The sequence below is a fragment of the Arvicanthis niloticus genome, chromosome 24 (genome assembly GCF_011762505.2).
Source record: "Arvicanthis niloticus isolate mArvNil1 chromosome 24, mArvNil1.pat.X, whole genome shotgun sequence".
Classification (NCBI taxonomy): Eukaryota; Metazoa; Chordata; class Mammalia; order Rodentia; family Muridae; genus Arvicanthis; species Arvicanthis niloticus.
In genome coordinates, this window is record NC_133432.1 from 8,916,722 (window position 1) to 8,938,472 (window position 21,751).

At 51.0% G+C, this 21,751-nt stretch overlaps 1 protein-coding gene across 7 annotated transcripts in view; it reads right to left on the minus strand.

The window, feature by feature from the left end:
* Window positions 1–21,751, minus strand: part of Rnft2 (ring finger protein, transmembrane 2) — a 55,193-nt gene that overhangs the window by 14,074 nt on the left and 19,368 nt on the right. Inside the window, exons 8-9 of one of the 7 annotated variants that reach the window (XR_013107011.1) lie at window positions 14,908–18,317; window positions 12,524–14,100 (exon numbers count right to left, since the gene is read on the minus strand). The exons of 5 other annotated variants lie outside the window; for them this stretch is intronic. Coding sequence is in view for 1 of the 2 variants with exons in the window: in XM_076922599.1 (XP_076778714.1) it covers window positions 18,192–18,317 (126 nt within the window). In the remaining variant the exon portion in view is untranslated. Of the gene's footprint in view, window positions 1–12,519; window positions 18,318–21,751 lie in introns of those variants that run through there. One more of the 7 variants, XM_076922599.1, reaches the window with a different exon arrangement.

A 21,751-nucleotide genomic window follows, 5' to 3' on the forward strand; every position in this document is an offset into this window, starting at 1 on the left:
CCACTCAGCACTCTTCAAGACAAAGATGAAGGACTCGGTGACGGCAGATGGCCCGGGAGAAAAGATAAGCCAGTGCAGTTCGTAAGCGTGAATTCTTTACAGAAACTAGCGCCTGTTGCTTCTCTAGTGTAGAGTGCTCGTGTGAGCCACGGCTTTTGTGCGGAGGTCAGAGGACAACCTGCAGGAGTCGGTTCTTTCCTTCAGCCACGCAGGCTCCAGGGTCAGACTAAGGTCATCGGTCTCCGCAGTGAGCACCTTTAGGAGCCAGGCCATTTCACCAGCCGAAGGCACAAAGGGAGCCTTTCTACTCTTTCCATTTATCGTGACGAGTCGGCGCTTGGCATCCAAAGGCGACTCCTTGAAGCAGATCCGTGTAAGGATCAGGAATGGTCATCCAGCCATCCGCTCCCACTGTGACTGTTTGGCTGAGTCCCTGTGTGTGTATGTATGGGGGGCGTGTGTGTGTCCCCTGTATGTGTGTGTGTGTGTGTGTGTGTAGGTGCCCTGAATGTGTGTATATGTGTGTGAGGGGGTCCCTTGTATGTGTGTGTGTGGTCTCCTGTACCTGTGTGTCCCCTGAATGTGTGTATGTATGTAGGGGGTTCCCCTGTATGTATGTGTGTGAGTCCCCTGTATGTGTCCTTTGTATGTGTGTGTGTGTGTGGTCTCCTGAATGTGTGTGTGTGTCCCCTGTATGTGTGTGTGTCCTTTGTATGTGTGTGGGGAGGTCTCCTGAATGTGTGTCCCTTGTATGTGTGTGTGTGTCCCCTGTATGTGTGTGTGTCCTTTGTATGTGTGTGTCTGGGGGGGTCTCCTGAATGTGTGTGTGTCCCCTGTATGTGTGTGTCCTTTGTATGTGTGTGTGGAGGTCTCCTGAATGTGTGTCCCCTGTATGTGTGTGTGTGTCCCCTGTGTGTGTGTGTCCCCTGTGTATGTGTGTGTCCCCTGTATGTGTGTGTGTCCCCTGTGTATGTGTATGTGCCCTGTATGTGTGTGTGTCCCCTATGTATGTGTGTGTGCCCTGTATGTGTGTGTGTGTCCCCTGTGTATGTGTGTGTGCCCTGTATGTGTGTGTGTGTGTCCCCTGTGTATGTGTGTGTGCCCTGTATGGGGGGGGTCCCCTGCTTTCTGAAGGGTCTACTTTTCCCTTCAGTCTCCATTCATACGGGCTCTCACGCCAGAAGCATCACCTAGAGGCAAATCTAGTTCCTTTGGGAACTTATGCAAGTCAGGGGATATCTGCCATGTGGCAATGTAGGTACAGACCCACAGATGGCAAGGAGGCTCCACCCTCTCTCCACAAGACAGCAGGTCCCAAGCTCTGCAGAACCCACTGCTTTTCTGGCTTTTAAGCTCAACGGTTCCATGCTTTGCTCACATCTGACATGCAGGATATATGATAAGCGACCCCCAAAGGGCTTGCGATCCTCAGGTTGAGAACTGCTGGCCCTACACCCTGACAAAAATGACTGGTGGTGAGGACTATTTAGCCAGCAGAGGGCTCCATGAGTGGACAATGGCTTTGTGTTTCTAGGTCTACTGTGGGGAATACCATGGCAACTGTGTAGCCAAGCAGCTTCTTCACGGTGGGCAATGGGAAACAGAAAAAAGGGACCAGAGTAAGATGTATCTTCCAGGGACAGGACCCAGTAACACTTCTCCCAGCAAGGCTACACCTCCCACCAACGGTACCCAATTACACACCCATGAAGAAACTCATCCATCCATCCATCCATTCATCCACCCATCCACTCATCATGTAGACTCCTCAGGAACCATCCCTGGAGACAACATTCTTACAGACAAACATGGAGGTGTGCCTCTGTCTGCATCCCATTTTGTATGCACATGTGCAGTGTGTGTATGTGCATGTGTTGGTGGGTACATATGCAGGTATGTATGCAGGTACACACGTGTGCATTCATGCATGTGTGGAGGCCAAAGTTAGGTGGGTGTCTTCCTTGATCAGTCTCCACCTTGTTTTCTGAGGTGGGGTCTCTCACTGAATCTGAGGTTCTCCTGCAATGCTGGCCCACCATCTTCTTGTCTCCATCATGATGGAATTATGGGTGCACTGACCGCCTTGATCAATATTTTTATTTGAATGTGGATGCTTGAGACTGCACACAAATCCTCACGCATGGCAGGCGTGTTAGCAACTGAGCCACCTTCACAGTGCCTGCTCATGGTTCCTAAGCCAGTCAGGGTGACAGTCAGCTTTAGCACGCTCCATGTCTACATGACTACAACCCTGTAGTCTCTCTCAGCATCTAACAGTAACCTGCATTTCCCACTTATTCCTGAGTTCTGCTCCCCTCAAAGAACATTCCTCTCCTGTACCTCACCAGCCCTCAGTCCTCACTTCCCCCTTTAGAAAAATGTGTGTGGTGTATGTATGGCTTGCACGTGTATTCACGTATGTTCATGTGGTGCTGACATAATGTGTCTTCGGAAATCTCGCCCCACTTCATTACTAAAGCAGGGTCTCTTGCTGAGCCCAGAACTGGTCCAGCGTGCCATGGTATCTATCACCTGACCCCACCCAAGAGCTCAGATTAAAGAGCTCCAAGCCCACATGGCTTCCCTGTGGCTGCTGGGAATCTAAACTATGGTCCCTATTCTTGTGTGCCAAGTGTTTTATCCACTGAGCCATCTCTCCAGACCCCTTAATCATTTATTTTTTTCTTTCTCTGCATCAACCCACCCTTCCTCTCCATCCAACCATCCATCCATCCATCCATCCATAATACACACACCGACCTATCTATTCATCCATCCACCCATCCATCCATCCACTCATCCATCCATCCATGTTTCTTTTCTTTATATCCCTCTTCCCTCCTCCCCCTCCTCTCTCTCTCATTTCTCCCAGCCTCAGCCCCCTTCTCTCCCACTGGACTCCAAGGCCCTCAGAAGAGATCTTTGAATTCAGGGTATCCACCCTGCATCTCTGACTCAGGGCATATCCTTGCACACAGTAGGGCAGAAGGCTCCACCCTCATTATTCCTGGCACCTTCTTACACTTTGCTGATAGAAAATCAGAGTTGGAATGTGGGAAAGAACGGCACTTCATCAGCAAGCCCTCGTGTCAGGGAAAATACAATTAAGGGAGCGAGAGCCTAGCGGAACCATCTTAAAAGTAGCAATTAGTTGTGGGGTGGGGTGGCCACTGGGAACTGTGCATATCCAGGGAGAACACACGTCCTCCCTAATTAAGCAGTTTCCTAATTCCAGGTTTCTTGCATGTTACTTCTGACGACCACCAAACAGAAGGCGGGGTTTCTATGGCACGTCCAACAATGGGAGGGTGATGGGGTGCGGTTGCCTCTCCTCCCTATCACCAGGAAAGACACTTGGAGACTGTTGTAAGGCTTGTGGGGTGAGGGGTGGGGAGGTGATGGGAGGGCTCTGGGCTTGGAGTGTGATGGGGGAAGGGGGTGCAGGCAGGGGCGGTCCCAGGCAAGCTGCAGTCTCCCTTCCTCACTGTCAGGATGGGTTGGGACACAGGAAAGCAGGCAAACAAGGAAAGAACAAAAGCTTGAAGAACCTGGGGCTGATGAGGAGGGCGGGGCATGGAGGAAGGAGATGAACACTGAGCACTTCCAGTTGATGTGAAGAGTGGGGAGGATGGAGGAGAGGGAGCATCCAAGACATCAATGTGGACACAGAGAGGAAGGCTTGGTTATTCGTGTGTCCCGAGACTAACAGTACTCACACTGAGTGTTCTCCCATGAGGCAGGACAGCTCAGAGCTCAAGGTAGGAGACTCCCACGCTTGGCTCTGCCACTCACTAAACGGACAGTAACGTCACATGTCTGAGCCTCACTTCCTTCACCTACATACAAACACACACATGTACACATGTAAACATACAGTCCACACCTGCCTACTGCACTCACACACATTCACTACCATCCATACCCCCACACTCCCAGACACTTACAACACACACACACACACACATATACACATTCATATGCTGATACACACACTCATACATTCACACATACAACCACATAAACTCACACATGCATGACTTCATGCAGTGGCATTTGGGTAAACCAGGCCCCTGGGGGTAAACAGTCCCTGATTTATGTGTTTGCCAATTTCTGTGGTGTAAATACTTCCATACAGTCCATTACAAACTTCCGGAAAAATCAACTTTCCACTCTCAGGAGCCCAGGTGCTCTGGATCCACCAGGTGACCATGGTAACACATACCACGAAGATCCGAGGGACTAAGAGGTCTAAAGTACAGGTTCACAGCAAGAGTGTAGGATGTGGCAACAGGCAATACTCGGTCTCATGCTGATCCTGGCCTGGGAGTAGTACATGTTAGTGCCATACTGGAAAGAGACATGGGATAGTTCAGGTTCAGAGAAATAAAGGGTGGGGACACAGTGGGGCAGGGTGGCTTCATACATGAAACTCTAAGTTCCATTCCCAACAACAGAGTGCAAGGAAGAAAAGAAGGGGGTGGGAGGAAACCCAGAAAGGAAGGAAGGCAGGTTAGAATTGAGGCAGAGATGTCTAGACTGTCCAGACCTGAAGAGATGGGGCAGTCTTTCCTTCCCTGCTTTTGCTGTTTGTGAGGCTGGTGGGGGTGGGAGTGGGGAGCAAGAGAAGAGGCTGGGATCCTGGGCCAGCCACTTCTGCTGCTTCAGCTGAGGTAACAGAATCAAGAGACAAGGCCCTGATGGGCTGCCCAGGCCAGGAGGACATTATATGGCAGAGAGATGAGCTGTCCCCAGCACACCCCAAATGAACTTGAGAATCACAGAACACAGAGAGTTAATGACTTTGGTTTCAAGCCAAGAACAAAAAGAAGAGGAGAAGGGGCAAGAGAAAGCACAGGGAGGGAGGATGGGAGGAGGAGAAGAGGGAGGAGGGAAAGAGGGAGGAGGAGAGGGAGGAGGAGAGAGGAAGATGAGAGGGAGGAAAACAGGAAGAAGGAGGAGAAGATGAGGGAGGAGAATGAGGAAGAAGAGAAGAGGAAGAAGGAGGGGGAGGGAGGGAGGAGGAGAGAGTAGTAGCATTCCAGCAAGGGCACTCTGCAGTCTCTGGACCACACTACATCTCCTCAAACTCATACACCAAAGCCCTAATCCCCATCCCTCAGTATCCACAGGGGAGGATTCTAGAATCCTCCAAACAAAACATGGTCAAATCTGCAAGGCTCAGGTCTCTCATACAAGACAGTAGAATGTCCGCATAGAAGCCACACCCTGTAGGCTGCAGCAGCTTCTGATGTGGATACAATGTAAACACTACGTAAATAGACTGTTGCTTAGAAAACAATGACAAACCTTCTGTCCACTTCAGTATAGCGGCAACCCTCCTGAGTAATGCGGAGCCATAGTAAGTTTAAATGGCTGGTGTGGAACTTGGAGACACAGCCAGCTGCACTGGGACACAGGGCCCTGGGAAATGATATGAACATGTGATGGCACCTTGTGACAGGATTGGAGCCATTATAAGAGACACCATGGTTGGGCAGTAGTAGCACACAGCTTTGATCTCAACACTTGGGAGGCAGAGGCAGGAGGATCTCTATGAGTTAGAAGCCAGTCAGGTCTACAAAGCAAGTTCCAGGACAGCCAGGGCTACACAGAGGAACCCTGTCTCAAACCAAGCAACCAAGCAACCAAGCAACCAAGCAACCAAACAACCAAACAAAAAAAAGAGACATCACAGGCTAGAATGGCTGTTCAGCACCTAAGAGTCTTGTCGCTCTTGTTGCTCTTATAGAGGGGACTCAGGTTTAGTTCCCAGCACCCACATCAGGAAGCTTACAATGTCTTAGAGATTTTACATAGTTTTCTGGGTACACATATACACTCACACAGAAACATACATAAAAGTAATAGGTTCATCCCTGTAATTTCAACCTCATCCTCATGAGGGCTTGAAGGCTGAGAAAGGAGGTTGCTGTAAGTCTGAGGCCATCCTGTCCTATACAGAGAGAAGACAGTTACTCGAAAGCCAGAATGATGAGTCTCGCTGGGAACTTGGCTTTTACAGCCTCTAGCGATGTGAGATGCCATCCAGTTTCAGGCTGGTTGTCATAGCAACCTGAACAGATGAGTAGGGCTGGCCAGTAGTGGACCTGTGAGTCAAGCTTAGGTCTCTGTATGTTCCTATTGGCTAGGTTCAAATCCTAACCCCGCCCTTTCCCAGCTGGGCACCTTTGGTGAAGTACATCTCTTCTCTGTGACCAAATCCCTTCCATGCCCTTGGTGTCCCTGGCTGCCATGACCAATGTTCAATTCACTTAGAGATCCTGATGCAAACAGCTCTAAGCAGTAAATTCCTCGCATGGTGGCCCAGAACAAGCTTTCAGAATACAAAGTCAATCTTGGGTCCAAAACTGTGTCAGATTCACTCAGACCTATCAACAGGGAATCTCTGCACGTAAGGGGCTTTAAAGAAAACAACTCTGAGAGCTTGTTTGGAGGTTCTAGCACAGTGGTTCTCAACCTGTGGGTCTTGAACCCTTAGGGGATCAAACAACCCTTTCACAGGGGTCGCATACCCGATATCCTGCATATTAAATATTTGCATTATGATTCAAAATAGCAAAATTACAGTTATGGTGACCAGTGGGGTGAGAGATGTCACAGCCAGATCATCCCTGTGTTCAAAACAACTTTGAAATGAAACCTCTGAAGTTGGCTGAGGAAGACGGTTTGGCAGCCATTGCTGAACTGGACACAAAATTATCATGTAAAGTACCCAGTGAGGAAAGAAGCAAGCAGTGACTGGGGTGGAGGCAGGGCTCAACTGGACTCTTCCGGGCATCTGTAAAGGGTGTAGACTCTCCTGTGTCCTGGGTTAGAGTTCTAATGAGCTCCTGCCAAGGTTCTCCTGACAAATGTCAACAGTGGAAGCCCCTGTTGACACTGGTAACAGGGGCCAATGGGAGTCCTCCTCTTAGGACTGATGAGCTAAGGCCTGAGAGGTGTGGGGTTCATCCAGAGACATGGGAGGACTCAACGAGGGTCTGCTGTGGCCCTGTGGGCAGTCTGCCAATCATAAAGTGTCCTGAGGTAAATGCACCATGCCTTCTTGATCAAGAGAGTGGGGAAAAATGGTTTTCCTGCAATGACACTGTGAAATGTGTATGGTTGTGAGTCCAACAGCCCAGTGAACATCTTTCATGGCTCTGGTACTCTGAGTGAGGTGTTCTCCCTCTCCCTCCCTCTCTCTCTCTCTCTCTCTCTCTCTCCTCTCCCCCATTTCTCCCTGAACCTCAGCGGTCTGCTCTGTCTTCCAGAGGTATTAACCCAGCTCTGTTGTCTGAGCCTCTAATCGCTGTTAACACAAGTACTGGAGTCCCCTGGGATTATGAGGGTCAGAGAGGTAACAGAGTAGCTTGGAGAAATAAGTGGATATCTCAAAACCCCAGAGAAGCTGGGCGGTGGTGGCGCACGCCTTTAATCCCAGCACTTGGGAAGCAGATGCAGGTGGATTTCTGAGTTCAAGGCCAGCCTGGTCTACAGAGTGAGTTTCAGGACAGCCAGGGCTACACAGAGAAACCCTGTCTCGAAAAACCAAAAACAAACAAACAAACAAACAAACAAACAAAAAACCCCAGAGGCAAGATGGCTGCAGCTGCAAGTACAGGTGGATCTAGGAGCTCAAACATGGTGTCAAGGATCCATTTACTTTCCCACTTGTCAGCTGTGGTTGTCTCTGCTCCTCTTTGGTGACTTAAAGCTTAGGACATCATATGCTCTGTACCCAGTACCATAGAGGCAGGTGCTGCTGACTGTAGTAAGAACTTTGGTTTCTTTAAAAAAAAAAAAAAAAAAAAAAAAAAAAAAAAAAACCCCCCAGACATTTTAGGTGAATGTGTTTTCATTTTAATCCCAGGAATGGGGATGTGGGGGCTGCTTCACAGCAGGTGACTGTGATTTGCCTTGTGCTCTGGTAGGGGAGTGGTTTTGCCAGCTGCAGAGAGTTTTCACGAGTGTGTGTCATTTGGAATTCTGGCGACTTTTCAGAGGCTACATGAATGCTAGCACCCTGAGAGTGTGGCTGTTAATGGGTTGCTGTTTGTTAAGTAGTTGTGTGCAAAGAGAGGAGAAGAAATCAGATGTCCTGACCTCGAAGATCTAACTTGCCCCCAAGGAACTTGGTGCTCTTAATCAGCAAGAAGTAGTCTATCGGTCGATCCCTTTCCTACACCTAACTTTATTCAGGGATCTCTTTTTCCCCTTCTCCCCTCTCTCCTTTCTCTCCTACCTAGTGTTAGGGGTTGAAAGGGTGGAAGAAAAAAGGACCCACAAAGTAACCACAGTCCAGCTACAGCTGACTCTCACTGTACAGAGTCATTGCCAGAGGCACAAGTGGTAAGGGTTCCTGCTTCAAGTCACAGAGCTAGAAAAATGCTGGACCTAGCAGATCTGTTAAGGCAATGGAAGCCAGTAGCAGCATTTTTGGTAGCTTGAATTCTCTGTGTTTCTTCCTGAGCCTGGGCACCAAAGTACATAGCAAATGTTGGAAGGGGCCGGTTGTAGTTAAGCCTCCTCCTGGGAACAGAGGGCTGAGTCTGAACTTGGTCACCTGATTCTCTGAATGGCCACGGTGGGGAGGGTCCCATGACAGTTCTTTCAAAACTGTACAGAGCCAGGGGTTCCTGTGGTAAGTCAGTGGTCCAGCAAAGGCAGGTAGATAGCTCTGCTGCCTGAGACCACAGCCTGGCTGCACCCCAAAGCCTCCTTTACTGTGGGGGACTAAAAGGGGAATACTGTAGCCTTGAGGGCAGAGGAGACCTTTGGCCTCAGTTCCCGATTGCATTTCCCCCCCAAGCTGACAAAGAGGGCTGAAAATAAAGGCTTGTTTTTCTAAGAAAATGACTTGCCAGGCTGCTGGGATGTTGGGGCCTCAGGTGCCAGTACCCTCAGGACAAAACAGCTCCAGCAATCATCTGAAGGGCAGAGCCAGTAATGGAGGGGGCGCATCGGGACTTCTCCAAGAGGAGAAGAAGAGCTTAGCTGACCTCTAAGCTCTGGGAGAAGCTGGAAAGGCTGCTGAGAAGAATACAGAAAAAGGCAGAGAGGACTATGGGACAAAAGACTGGGCCAAAGACAGGAGAGAAACGAGCCAGTCAGAGAGGCCTGATAGAAAAGGCCACTGAATAGGTTGGCCTGGAGCTCAGGATCCTCCTGCTGCAGTCTCCCAAGTGCTGGGATTACAGGTACCCCACCAGGCCTGTTTTATAACCGCCTTCTTTAGCACACACCAAGCAGGAACTGCACAGCCAGATCCCCTCTGAGAGGGAGGTGGTTACCATCAATTCCAAGCACGAGACAACTCAAACACTGGGCTACGCCATTTAGAGAACCATCTGAGCAGAGAGGAAAGGGACACAAAAGGAGACGGACTGCCTGTTGGGTGAGGAGAGGCTGCTGTGCGTGGAAAACTTAACACCCTCATGCTATCCCCTCGGCTGATCAGAGGCTGTTCTTATTAGCACCGTTAGCAGGTGGGAAGCAGGCTCAGACAAGACAGGCAGAGGAGCAAGGACTTAAATTCTGTGGGGTGCTTCAAGACACCCGTGAGGAAGACCGAAAACAAGAACCTAAGAAATATAATGAGATGTGAGGAGAGGGGAAGAAGGGGAAAGGAGGAGGAAGGAACAAGAAGAAGAAGGGAACACTGGCAGGAGAAAGGGGAAGGGGAGAGCAACCCAGAACCTAGGAAGCTGGGGTGGGGCTAGCGGCTCCGCGTTGCTGGGCAACAGGAGCTGCGATGACGTCAGCGGCAGCCCAGCCTCTCCCAGGTGGATGAGATCATCGTGGTCTCCCCAGCTCCCCACAACAGGCTCCTCGTTAGCGTCTGGAGTGCCCCTGGCCCGCAGGACGGCGCAGGACGATGACATCACTCCCGCGCCAAGAGACCCCGGTGCCCAAGGAGTGCTGAGCTCTAGGCGCGACTGACAGTCTAGGCGGTGTTTCCGACTTGCGGCTGTACTGGGTCATTAGCAGGCTCCGCACTTAAGGTGTCCCAGCTCCAGGCTGGGGTCAACCCCACTGCAGAGAAACCTGATCTTTGTAGTCTCAACCGAGAGCCCTTCCCACTGACCCAAGTCTCCAGGATTGCGGTTTTGTGTGTATGCATGCATATGTGTCTCTGTCTGAACTATGTATATGCACCGCATGTGTGCTTGGTGCCCATGGAGGCCAGAAGACCGTAACAGGTGCCCTGGAATTGGAGTTACATGTGGCCATAAACGGCCTTGTGGGTGCTGGGAGCCAAATCCATGTTCTCTGCAAGAGCAGTCTGGGCTCTGAACTACTGGGTCATCTCTTCAGTGCCCAGGATTTACTTTCATCCCCGAGTAGTGCAGACTGTGATCTTATGGCTTATGGTTAATGATAATCACCTGACCAAAGGGGCAGGCCCTGTCTCCTCAACTGAACTTTTATTCAGTTCCTACACCACACTAGAGTTTGTCAGATCATGTGTGTTAAATATTTTGTAAGTGAGGCAAAAAAATTATTGGCTTGGGTAGTGTTGACATTCAAACTCCAGTCTGACTGGGGGTAAAACTGGGTATATTCCATGTTCACTCCATCCACGATCAAAAGCTTGGTGAGACTGAAGACAGACAAATGTACAAAAGGCAGACGTGGGAATGGTTTCCCGTGGACAGCGGAAAGGAGGATAGCTACAGAGAGTGTCATGGAGGGGTTCTGTTATGTCTTTCCTTTAAAATCTGCACACATTTCTGTGTCTTTTCCTTCCTTCCTTCCTTTTTTCTTTCTTTCTTTTTTTTTTTTTTTAAATTTTTGGAGACAGTTTTATTATATAGCTCTAGCTGACCTGGACCTCACTATCTAGACCCTGGCCTTGAACTCACAAAGCTGTCTGCCTCTGCTCCCTGAGTGCCAGCATCAAAGGCATGCACCATCATGGGCGGCTTAGAGCCCGGCTTTCCCAACACCTTGGAGCCTTTGTGAACGGCGAGAGTGTGGAGGTTCACACCAGCGGGCTCCCTGGTCAGCTTCAGCTCTGGGAAGGAGGGTTGGTAGAGGAACGGGAGCAGGGCCATAACCGGATGCAAGCTTCTGTCGTTTACTAGAGGGGCACGGGGATCCTCTCAGGGGCCACATCAGGGAGGTTGCCACCCTCGGCATGGTAGGATACAGTTAACTCCTGGAACCCAGCACTAAGCCTCCCTGCCTCGTCCGAAGTACAGACTCCTTACCAGCCTTTCCTGGCCTCGGGATACCATGACCGCACGTGTTCATGGCGAGACCTTGGCAGGCATCACCGTAAAGTCACACCAGTGCTATGGCTGTTTGCTCCTCTGGAAGGACCTGCTGGCTTCACACTGCCCAGCTCTGACCCAATCATTTCTCATAAGGGGGCACACACCTGTAATCCCAGCACTTGGGAAGCTGAGTCAGGAGGCCTGCCATGGGTCCATCCTTGGCTACAGAGTGAGCGAAACTAGGGCAGCCTTGTGGGTAGCTGTTTTGGGATGTCTGCTTCCCTACCTGCCCCCTGCTGCACTGGGATGTTAACCTTGGAAGCCCTGCTGCTGAGGGCTCCTCCAGCACAGCACCCAACTGGCCAGAGGCTTAGATGATCTTAGCCGATTATGCCTGGGGGTGAGTCACGTGACCAACAGCTAGCCTGCTTTCCTTACCAGCAGAACAGAGGCCTGTCTGAATCTCTGCATGTGGACAGGAGCAGGTGTAGCACCCCCTGCAGCACGAGGAGGCCTTTGGGAGGACTTCCTGTGGCATCTACCATCCTGGCTTGGCCTCACCAAGGTCAGGACCAGGCCAAAGGCCTCTGCTTCCTTGCCCAGGGGCTTCAGAGTTTGAGTTCTCTTCATGTGTAAGAACAGTTATCAGCTAAGGTCTAGCTCAGCAAAAAGGGGTCTTGAAGAGTCAGGGTCACGGAAGGCTTCAAAGAGGTGCCAGACCCTACCCAGCCCACAGAAGGTCAGGTCCCGGAGAGTTGGTCTGGATGTAGGCAGTTATTTCCGCCCTTGCTTTTGTTTCTTGAGCACAGGAACTGCTGTGGAGGCCTTCTGAGGCTGCCTCAGGCTCTGGAGTTAAGGGATGCACTTGGGTTGTGCCCAGCTCCATGTGCCCTGTCCTTGCCTGGACTAGGCACTGGGTAGGCCCTGCTTACCAGCGATAAGCAAGGAGCACCACTGTAAACAGTCACAGCAGCCAGGCCTGGGTCTCTGTTTCTCCACTGGGGCCACCCTACATCGGGTGACAGAATTGGGACACGGCCAGGCCTGCCCCCTAGACAGCCACCATCGGAGCTGGAGAAGGGTGTCTCCTTCAACCTGGAAACCTATTTCCAAAGGAGATGGGGAGGTGGGGCTGGGGGCTGGGGCTAGAAGAGCCAGGATTTCAACAGCAGCTGTGTTCTTGATTTTCCCCCAGGATCCCGGCTGCTCCTCCTCCGTGCTGAGTGTTTGCCATTAAAAACAAACAGTATCATTTGGTTCAATATAAAATGAATTAAAGGAAATTAAACTGTGGGGGCCATGTGGTCTGCCTTGTCTGCTGTTGTCTGAGGCTGTTTTTCATTTTTCCCAGCGGGGAACAACAGCTTGGGGGGTGTGGAGCAGGGCAGGGCTGAGTAAATAAATAAATAATGCAATCCCCACACACACACAATAGTGTAAGCCGAGGTGTGAGAACTCCCAGGTGTCCACTGGGTCCTGTCCTTGCTGTCTCCCTTGGTGGCTGACCGTAGCCTTTGAGTGTCTCCTAGGGGACGGAGTAAAGAGACAGGAGGGGACAAAACAAACAACAATGATAGTCCCCTGAGACATAAGGCTGAGAGGCTGGCGAGGGTGTGGGCCTGGGTTGCCAGGGGGCAGTGATGGCTGTCTCCCACTGTGTTGAGTGGCAGTGGCTGCCACTGTCCTGTGGTAGGTTGGCAGGAATGTGGGCCTAGGACGTGTGCATGTGCACTTGTGTGCTTGCATATATGTTTGCATGTGCGCCATGTGTGTGACAGCATACTGAGAAACTGAGTTCTGAAACAAAAAAATAGAATTCAAGTGTATGCCCCACCACCCATTAACATCTATCAAGTCAGTTAGCTTCTCTGTGCCTCAGTTTCCCTGTCTGCCAGGTGAAACATCTAAGACTATCTACCTCACAAGGTGTTATGGCATGGGTGGTGGTTTGAGTAAAAATAGCCTCCATAGGTTCATATATTTGAACACTTGGTCCCCAATTAGTGGTACTCCTTGGGAAGGATTAGGAGGTGTGGCCTTGGTGGAGGAGGAGTGTCAGGTGGGAAGGATTAGGGGGTGTGGCCTTGGTGGAGGAGGTTGTCACTTGGGCAGGATTAGGGGGTGTTGGAGGAGGTGTGTCACTCTGAGGTTTCAAAAGTCCACAGCAAGCCCAGTGTGTGTGTGTCTGCCTGCTGCCTGCATATCAGGATGTAAAGCCCTCAGCTACTGCTCAGCACCATGCCCGCCCGCCTGCCTGCCTCTGCCATGATGATCATGGAGCAAGTGCTCTCTTTTCTAAGAGCTGCCTCTCACAGCGAGAGAACAGTAACTCGGACAGCTCGGAATGAGCTCCCACAGATGAAGCTCCAAGGGTGGAGCAGATACCTCTGCTCTTTCCCATGTTTACACTGGATTAACATGACATTTATTATTTTATTAAAACTTTTGCTCGTGGCTACAGTGTTACCCCTGCTAGGGCTTCCAGGCCATCTTGAGGCTTTCAGACCTGCTCAGCCTGCCACGGAGCCTGGCACGGAGCCCGCTCCTTGAAGTGAAGCTCTCAGAGCACTGGGGCGCTCCTGCTCCTGCTCCTGGCTCTGCTCTGGGGAAGGAGAACCTGCCTGCTACGGATCCTAGACAGATTCCCAGCAGAGTCAGGGAGATTAAACTGCAGACTGCTCTGGCAAAAATCAACAAGGGAGATACTGGGCCGAAGGGTTGGGAGCGAGGAGTCATGCTGGGTCCACATTTCACCCTGGGGCCCTTGCAAAGGACAGTGGCTTAGCCTTCCTTAGGATGGGTTCCTGGTCCATTCTGATGATGAAGCCCTTCACAGTCATCTACAGCAGGAACATGGCGAAAGTGCAGCCTGAATCCAGCCCTGCAGGCAATGCACACTGCTACAGTCAATGGGAGACAGGGAAACCACTCCACACAGTGGAAGACACTCACTCCAACAATTCAATCCTGCGTGGCTACATTAGAGAAACATGGGCATTGTATCTGCCATGTTGGCAAAGACGAAGGGCCAATCTAACCATCACATTATACTGGGTCAATTAATTCTGGGAATATTACGTAGCACTGGAAAGGAATAAACCGTGTAGGTCAATGGCGTGTGATGGTTTGTATATGCTTGGCCCAAGGAGTGGCACTACTAGGAGGTGTGACCTTGTCAGAGTGAGTGTGTCACTGTGGGCCTGGGTTTAAGAACCTCACCCTAGCTGCCTGAAGTCAGTATTCAGCTAGCAGCCTTCAGAACAAGATGTAGAATCTCAGCTCCTCCTGTACCATGCCTGCCTGGATGCTGCCATGTTCCCACCTTGATGATAATGGACTGAACCTCTGAACCTGTAAGCCAGCCCCAATTAAATGTTGTCCTTACAAGAGTTGCCTCGGTCATGGTGTCTGCTCACAGCAGTAAACCCTGACTAAGACAGCGTGTGTTCAGACCAGCCAGAGCACTTGCTTGCTATGGTCCTGACTGCAGGGCACAACCCTGCGGATTCTGACTGTGAGGTGGAGCGTGAGGATGTGTATTCGTACTGGCTGCCAGCAGACTTAGGATCATGCACGTGTGTAGGTATGTGGGTGTCATGCATGCAGAGGCCAGAGGTCCATGTTGGGTATCATCCGCAGGTGCTCTCCACCTCACCTTCGGAGACAGAGTCTCTCACGGAACACTCACCAGTTGCATAGTCTGGACGACCAGAGAGCGCTAGGGATCTGCCTGTGCTGCGTGCCCTTTTCCAGGGCTGGGGTTATAGATGTGTACTGTCGTGCCCAGCTTCTACATGGGTGCTGGGGACCAGAGCTCAGACCCCCGTACTTGTCCTGATCGAGCCCCTTCCCCAGGTCCTGATGGCTGAGTCAGCAATTATTTCCTGGGACGCAAAGGAAAGTGAACAGCAGGATTATGGCTCCATTTTGCAGATGGGGCAGTGAAGGCAGAAGAGGCCAAGCTGCTGGTAACTGGGAGAAGGGCACTCTGGCAGGAAGTGCACAGACTCTGGGTCCCACCTTTTAATCACCAGATTGTTTTCTGGATGTGTTGCTGGAGCTATGTCCAGGGTTGGTGGGAGGTAACAAAAAGCAAGGTGACCTAGAAGAGCACACAGTTGTTGCCATTGCTTCTGTGTGCACACAGTGCCTGTGACCATTTTAACTTCCAGAAGGAGGATCCCAGTGTTTAAAACAGGGAGGGATGGGCCAGTCAACACTTCCTCTAGATATAAGCTACTAAGGGTCACATGGGGTCAGGCCCTCCCCTGACCTCCCATTGTATCTGAACTCAGAACATCCGCCTTGCAAGCCTTGCAAGTGTGTATTTAAGCACTTGACTGATGGTGGTGCTGTTTTAGAGCAGGACTGGAATGTGGGCGGGTCTTGAGGGCTTACCTCGCAGGCCTGTTCCTCACACCCACCTTTATCCTCAGTCCCCTCAGGATCCCTCTGCTACAGCAAAGGGCAGTCCCTGCCTCCGCGCCTTCTCTGCCATGGACTCTCTACCCTGACTCACAAGCCAGAACACAGCTCTTGGGTTGCTCTGTCAGGTGTTCTGTCACAACAATAAGAAACGTAATGTTATGACATACCTTCTTCATCACTCTTCAAAGATTCCATCCCTTGGGGTGGCAAGATGGCTCAGTGGGCAAAGCGCTTGCTGTCAAGTCTGATCCCCAGGACCACACGAGACAGAGAAAACACACTGGCAGTTGTCCTTTAACTGCCACGTGAGCTGTGATGTATGCACATATACACACTAAGCAAGTATAACTCAAAAACTAAACATTAAAAATGCAAACATGCCCTCATGCTGATGCATTATGGGTTAGGACTTCAATACTTGACAAGTTCTGAGGGACACACTGCAGGCTGTTACTTTAGGGGCTGGCTGGGGACATAAGAAGACAGCTTTAGTGGCATTGCTAAGTAGCCCCACTTAGCAGTAGCTGCTGGCAGTGGCTTTCTCCTCCCTGGCCCTCAGGGGACAGCAGGCGACCTAACGATGAGTTCCTCAGAGCAGTCAGACTGGCAGAGCCAACCTCACCATGCTTTAGCTCACCCTGGTCATCTGGGGCAGCACGACAGACACCCCGCTGCAGAGAAGACAGCTGAGCACTCGGTGAGAAGCCGAGGTTCCCCGTGATAAACAAAAGAGCCAGGACTGAGGTCCAGCTTTGATGATTCAAGGCCTGGGTGAGATCTGCCGTGTGGTGGCGCTTCCCTTGACAAGGAGCCTAAAGAGTCCTTAAGACAAGGTGCTGTTTTTATGTTTCTCCATCACAGAGTCGAGCAGAATGACCCATGTCAGCTACTCTTACACAGTGGTCGCCTTAGTCACTGCTGTGACCAAATACCTGAGAAGAATGACCTTAAGGAAAGAAAGGCTTATTTTGGCTCACAGTTTGAAGATCTGGTCCATTGTGGCGGGAAACGGTGGCTACAAGAGCTTCAAGTGGCTGGCCACAGTTAGGAAGGAAAGAGATGAGTGCTCATTGTCTGTCTGTCTGTCTGTCTGTCTGGGACCCCAGCTTTCAGATAGTAGCGCCCACCTCCAGAGTAGATCCCCTCACCTCAGTTAACCCCGACTAGATACACCCTCACAGGCATGCTCACCCCACCTCAGTTAACCCCGACTAGATACACCCTCACAGGCATGCTCACAGTTTGTCTCTTAGGTGATTTTAGATCCCGTCAAGATGAAAATCAACACTAACCCTCTGGAGCCCAGACGCCCCCCAGCAGATCACGTTATACTGTTAACTTCCAGCCCTGTCCCCATGGGCTCATGGCTATCACATAATGAACAATGCATTCGTCATATTAGTGGGGTGCTCAAGTTTGCCCCATCCTGAGAATGTTCTAAATGGCAGTGTCCAGCAGAACTTGCAGCAATGGTGGTGTGGCTGGAACTGGGCACCACACACGCTGGACAAGCTCTGCCCCTGAGCTGTGGCCTTGGCCCTGAAGACACTACCTGTGTTGGCTGCACAGCGACAAGCCCCTGCGCAAGTGAGGCCTGTGCAGGAGAGGAGCGTCTAGAATTCAGTGACTTCCCATGCAGACAGCACAGGTGGCCTGTGCCCTCCATGTGGGCCAACACAGCTGCAGGGTTGCAGGCCAAGCGACACTCATTTTCACAGAGAGAAAGGACTGTGGACTAGGTGGCAGCTCCTGTCTATTCCTAAGAGCAGCAGAGGTTGGGGTGGATGGTGTCCTGTGAATTTAGGTCAGCTTTAGCCTCTTAAGTAGGGACAGGATGAACACCGGTGTGAGGAGTGAAGTCTGTGCCTCAGAATGCTGAGGCAGGAGGACTGACAGCTCCAGACTAACCTGCACTGATAGTGGGACCCTGTCTAAAAGGCCAGAAACGAGGGCTTGTCGGACGGCTCAGCGGGTAAAAGTGCTTACCGCTCACTAAGCCTGATGACCTGAGGGACCCACATGATAGAAAAATGACCCCTGCAAGCTGGCCTCTGACCTCCAAGTGTGCCCTGTGGGCAGACTGCCCTCCACGTAAATAAATAATACAAAATCAGAAGAGAATAAAGCATAAACAAACAAAGATGAGAAACAAGAGAACAGCGTAACGGGTGTGGGCAGAGGGGCGTGCGTGGGGACAGCAGTGTGGGGACAACAGCTAGGAAGATGTCTTGCTCAGCTTTCCAGCTTCCAGACGCACCACAGCCTACAAGCCAAAGGCCCTGGAACCATCAGTGAACTGGACCAAGACAGGACCGTGGGGAGGGGAGGCAGGTCTAGCTTTAATCCCGACAGGCGGTTAGGGTAAGGGTCTTCTTGTCAACTCACAGCAACTCACAGCTCGCTCAGCACAGAAACTACTAAGACCCGAGGTCCCTGAGCACCTGAGCTCACACCCCATGGGTGGTGATGCAGGCAACAGGTGTACACACAACAGTCTGATGTACTGTGTATGAGGAAGACGACTCCATGATGTTGCAGGTCAGGTCAGGGAGGCTGAGACAGGAACCATGGGAAGGAAGCAGTCATGGGAACAGTGGGTGGCTGCCACAGGCAGAGGGACAGGAAGTGTGAAGGGCTTGAGGAGAATGCAAAGTCCCCAAGGAAGCTGGTCTACATGGAGAGAGGCAGAGAGGGAGGGAGAGGGAGTTAGTGTGGTGAAGAGAGAGGTGGAGTAGAAGCCAGATCTGGCAGGCCCAAGCTACATGCGTTGTACATATTATATGGGAATAATTAATTGATTGATTTGATGTGGGCAAGTGCTCTACCAAGTTACACCCCCTAGCCTATTATGTGGGTTTATAATGACAAATGGCAGCTCAGGGCCAGGTGTGGTGGTTTACACCCAGAATCCTAGCACTCAAGAGACTGAGGCAGGAGGATTAAGAATTCAAAGCCAGCCCAGGATACACAATGAAAACTCCAAGAAACAAACAAAAGCAAGTGTCAGCTCAGATCACCAGACCAGGGTGACAATCTGGAGACGAGCTTGAAGATCAGTGGCCGCCATCTTTATCCCAAGGATCCTGACTCACCAAGGGGCCCCTTTGTGAGGGTCCCTGACAGACCCTGTCATGCTAGGAGACAGGAGGGAATTCGGGAATTGGTCACAGCAGAGGGATGATTAAGAAGAGGAAGAAAATGAAGACGCTCCCCAAGTCCCCAGGCAAGGTGGCTCACTCAGCTGCACGTCAGGCCATCCAATGGGGCCAAATACCAGAGGCCTCCAATATCATAATTGCAATGTCCACCAACCCACTCTCTCAGTGGCTGGCACGGAGGCCTGTGTAGGAGCATCTGTGCTGAGGGCCATTAGGGGTCCCTAACAGATGTGTCTCCCCCCACACCCACCTCACCCCAGCTGCAGAGGAACACCCGTGGCTTTCTTCCTCCCAGACAAGGATTGATGAGGACTCTCCAGAGCTCTCAGACAGGCAAGGAGAGGCTGCGGACCTTTTCCCAGCCTGCAATTTATCTTGGGAGGACCATTCACATCACTTGTTACAGGCTGGATTACGCTCTGACCCGGCACATTAATCTCTCAGAATAAAATAATAATCATCAAGGAAGGAGCTGGGCGGTTGCCAGAGAGGCATTAATAACTGTCACCCACACATCAGAGGTGTGGGGAAGGGGTGTCAGCGCCCACCCCACCCCCTGGTCCGACAGAGTGCCGTCTGAAGGAGAGAGAAGCCAGCTCCTCCAGCTTGGATTGGTGAGTACAGCAGGGATTTGTGTCCACAAATCTGACTCTTAACTAGCTCAGAAGACGCACTAAACACATCTAAGAAGCTAGGTTTACCATGTATACGTTCCTGCACACAGACGGTCCTGTTGGCACCACTCACACCAGGTGGTAGGCACCCTAAAGTTCCTCGGAGAACAAATGGCTAAGTGAATGGTGGTCTGTCCACATTGTGGGATGGGGCCCAGTCATGGAAAGAAATGAAGGCTGAGCCAGGCTCCAGTATGATGGTGTTGTGTTTTCTCGCATGCGCATGTGTGTGCACCAGAGCGGGGACATGCAGATGTGTGAAAGGTATTCTGTCAGAGAATGCAGAGAAAGACCTTAGGAGTTATCCTGTAGTGCTTTCCCCTTTGCTGCCTGAGACAGAGTCTCTCACTGGGGATCTGCCTGTCTGTGCCCTGCAATGCTGGGGTTACGGGCACCTACAGCCATGCCTGGCTATCCTCAGCCATGCCTTGCTAGCCTGTGGTCCTGGGGGTTAAAGTCAGGACTCTCTGCCTGCAGAGCAAGTGCCCTGACAGCACTAGGACATCTCCTAACCTCTGGTTTGTTTGTTTGTTTGTTTTCCTTTTGAGTAAGGTCTTACTTCGTTCCCAGGCTGCCTGAGCTTCCAATCCTCCTGCCTCTGTCTCTTGAGCACCAGGATTACAGGTGTGTGCAGCTGTGCCAGCCCACGCACAATGCTGATGAAGTTGAAGACATAATGTTGGTTCAAAGCTATGATGTGATCCTGTGTATAGGAACTATACACAGTGGGCAAATCCACTCCATCCACGGAAGGCAGATCAGTGGCTGCGTGGGGCTGGTGGGAGGAGTCTAGGGTTACTGCTTAATGAACACAGGCTTTCCTCTGGGGTGATGGGAATGTTCTGGAACTACACAGGGTTGCTGGGTGCACAGTCATTGTACAAAATGAGTCAGAGGCACCCTTTTAAAAGATTACTGGTTAATTTTATGTGAATTTTACCTCAAATAAAATATTCAAAAAGTCCAAGACAACTGCCCTTGCCTTATGAGGCCGCTGTGAGCAGGGGCTGTGGAGAGCACCCTGCTCATGAAGGGCTGAGCCACACCCCCTCTCCTGCCTGTGTCAGCTCGAGGTCTGCAGTCTTTGCCAAATCACTTAGCTCAGTCTGTGTGAAGAGAGGTCAGAGCACCTCCTCTCTGAGGACTGGTGAGACTGAAGGTGAGGGTGTGCTGGGGACTCTAAATGCCACATGGAAGGGGTGTGTCCACCTTTTGCTAGAGATGTCCCCTGAGCTTTCAACACAGCCCACCCCTGTCAGTCTCTGTAGAGCTCTTGAACAATCCACCTGCAAGATACACTGCCTGGCTCCTGGTGATGGCCTGGATTCTCCGCCATCGTGACTTTGTATTACTTTGTGCATTTCTGTTTTCATGACTGCCTTGCTTGGACATCTGCACAGATATAGTAAAAAGGGCGGAGCTGAGGATGGGCTCGCAGCTCTCACTGTCCTAAGTGGAGAAAGTGAGGGGACAGCGGGGCCAATCCTCCCTTCATCCTTCCATTCATCCTCCTGTCCAGCTATAAATCCACCCACCTAGCCTTCCTTCCTTCTGTCTATCTTTTCATCCACCTGTCCATCCAACTCATTCACCCTTCTCTCCACTCACCCACTGGTCCATCTTTCTGTCCATCCTCCTATCCATCTTCCCACCTACCCCTTCATCCATTTATCCATTCATTAATCCATCCACACATCCATCTTTACCCCCTCATTCATACATTCATGTACCACACACAATTTACCCATTACTTTCCCATTCATATGTTTCATCCATCCATTTGCCCATTCACACACACATGCACACGCGCATGCACAAACGCACACACACACACACACACACACACACAGAGGCACACACTCATGTATGCACCCGTGATTCTGAATGCATAGAGATGCTGTGGGCCAACAACAAATATGTTAGATGCACTCATTCCCAGCTAGAGATGCGGTTTTAGCCATAGGGCTCAGAGAAAAGTGATGAGCTGAACCATCACGTCAGTTGTCTGAAAAGGCAGGAACAAAGCAAGGGGGTTAGAGAGGAGAAACAGGGAAAAGCCCCTGGGTTTCATGGCAGCAAAGTTCAGGGTACAGTGGCAGATAGTAGGGTGCTATTCACTATGTACACCATCTTAGGCAAAGTTCAGGGTACAGCGGCAGATAGTAGGGTGCTATTCACTATGTACACCATCTTAGGCAAAGTTCAGGGTACAGCGGCAGATAGTAGGGTGCTACTCACTCTATACGCCATCATATAGGACTTCAGAGTCACT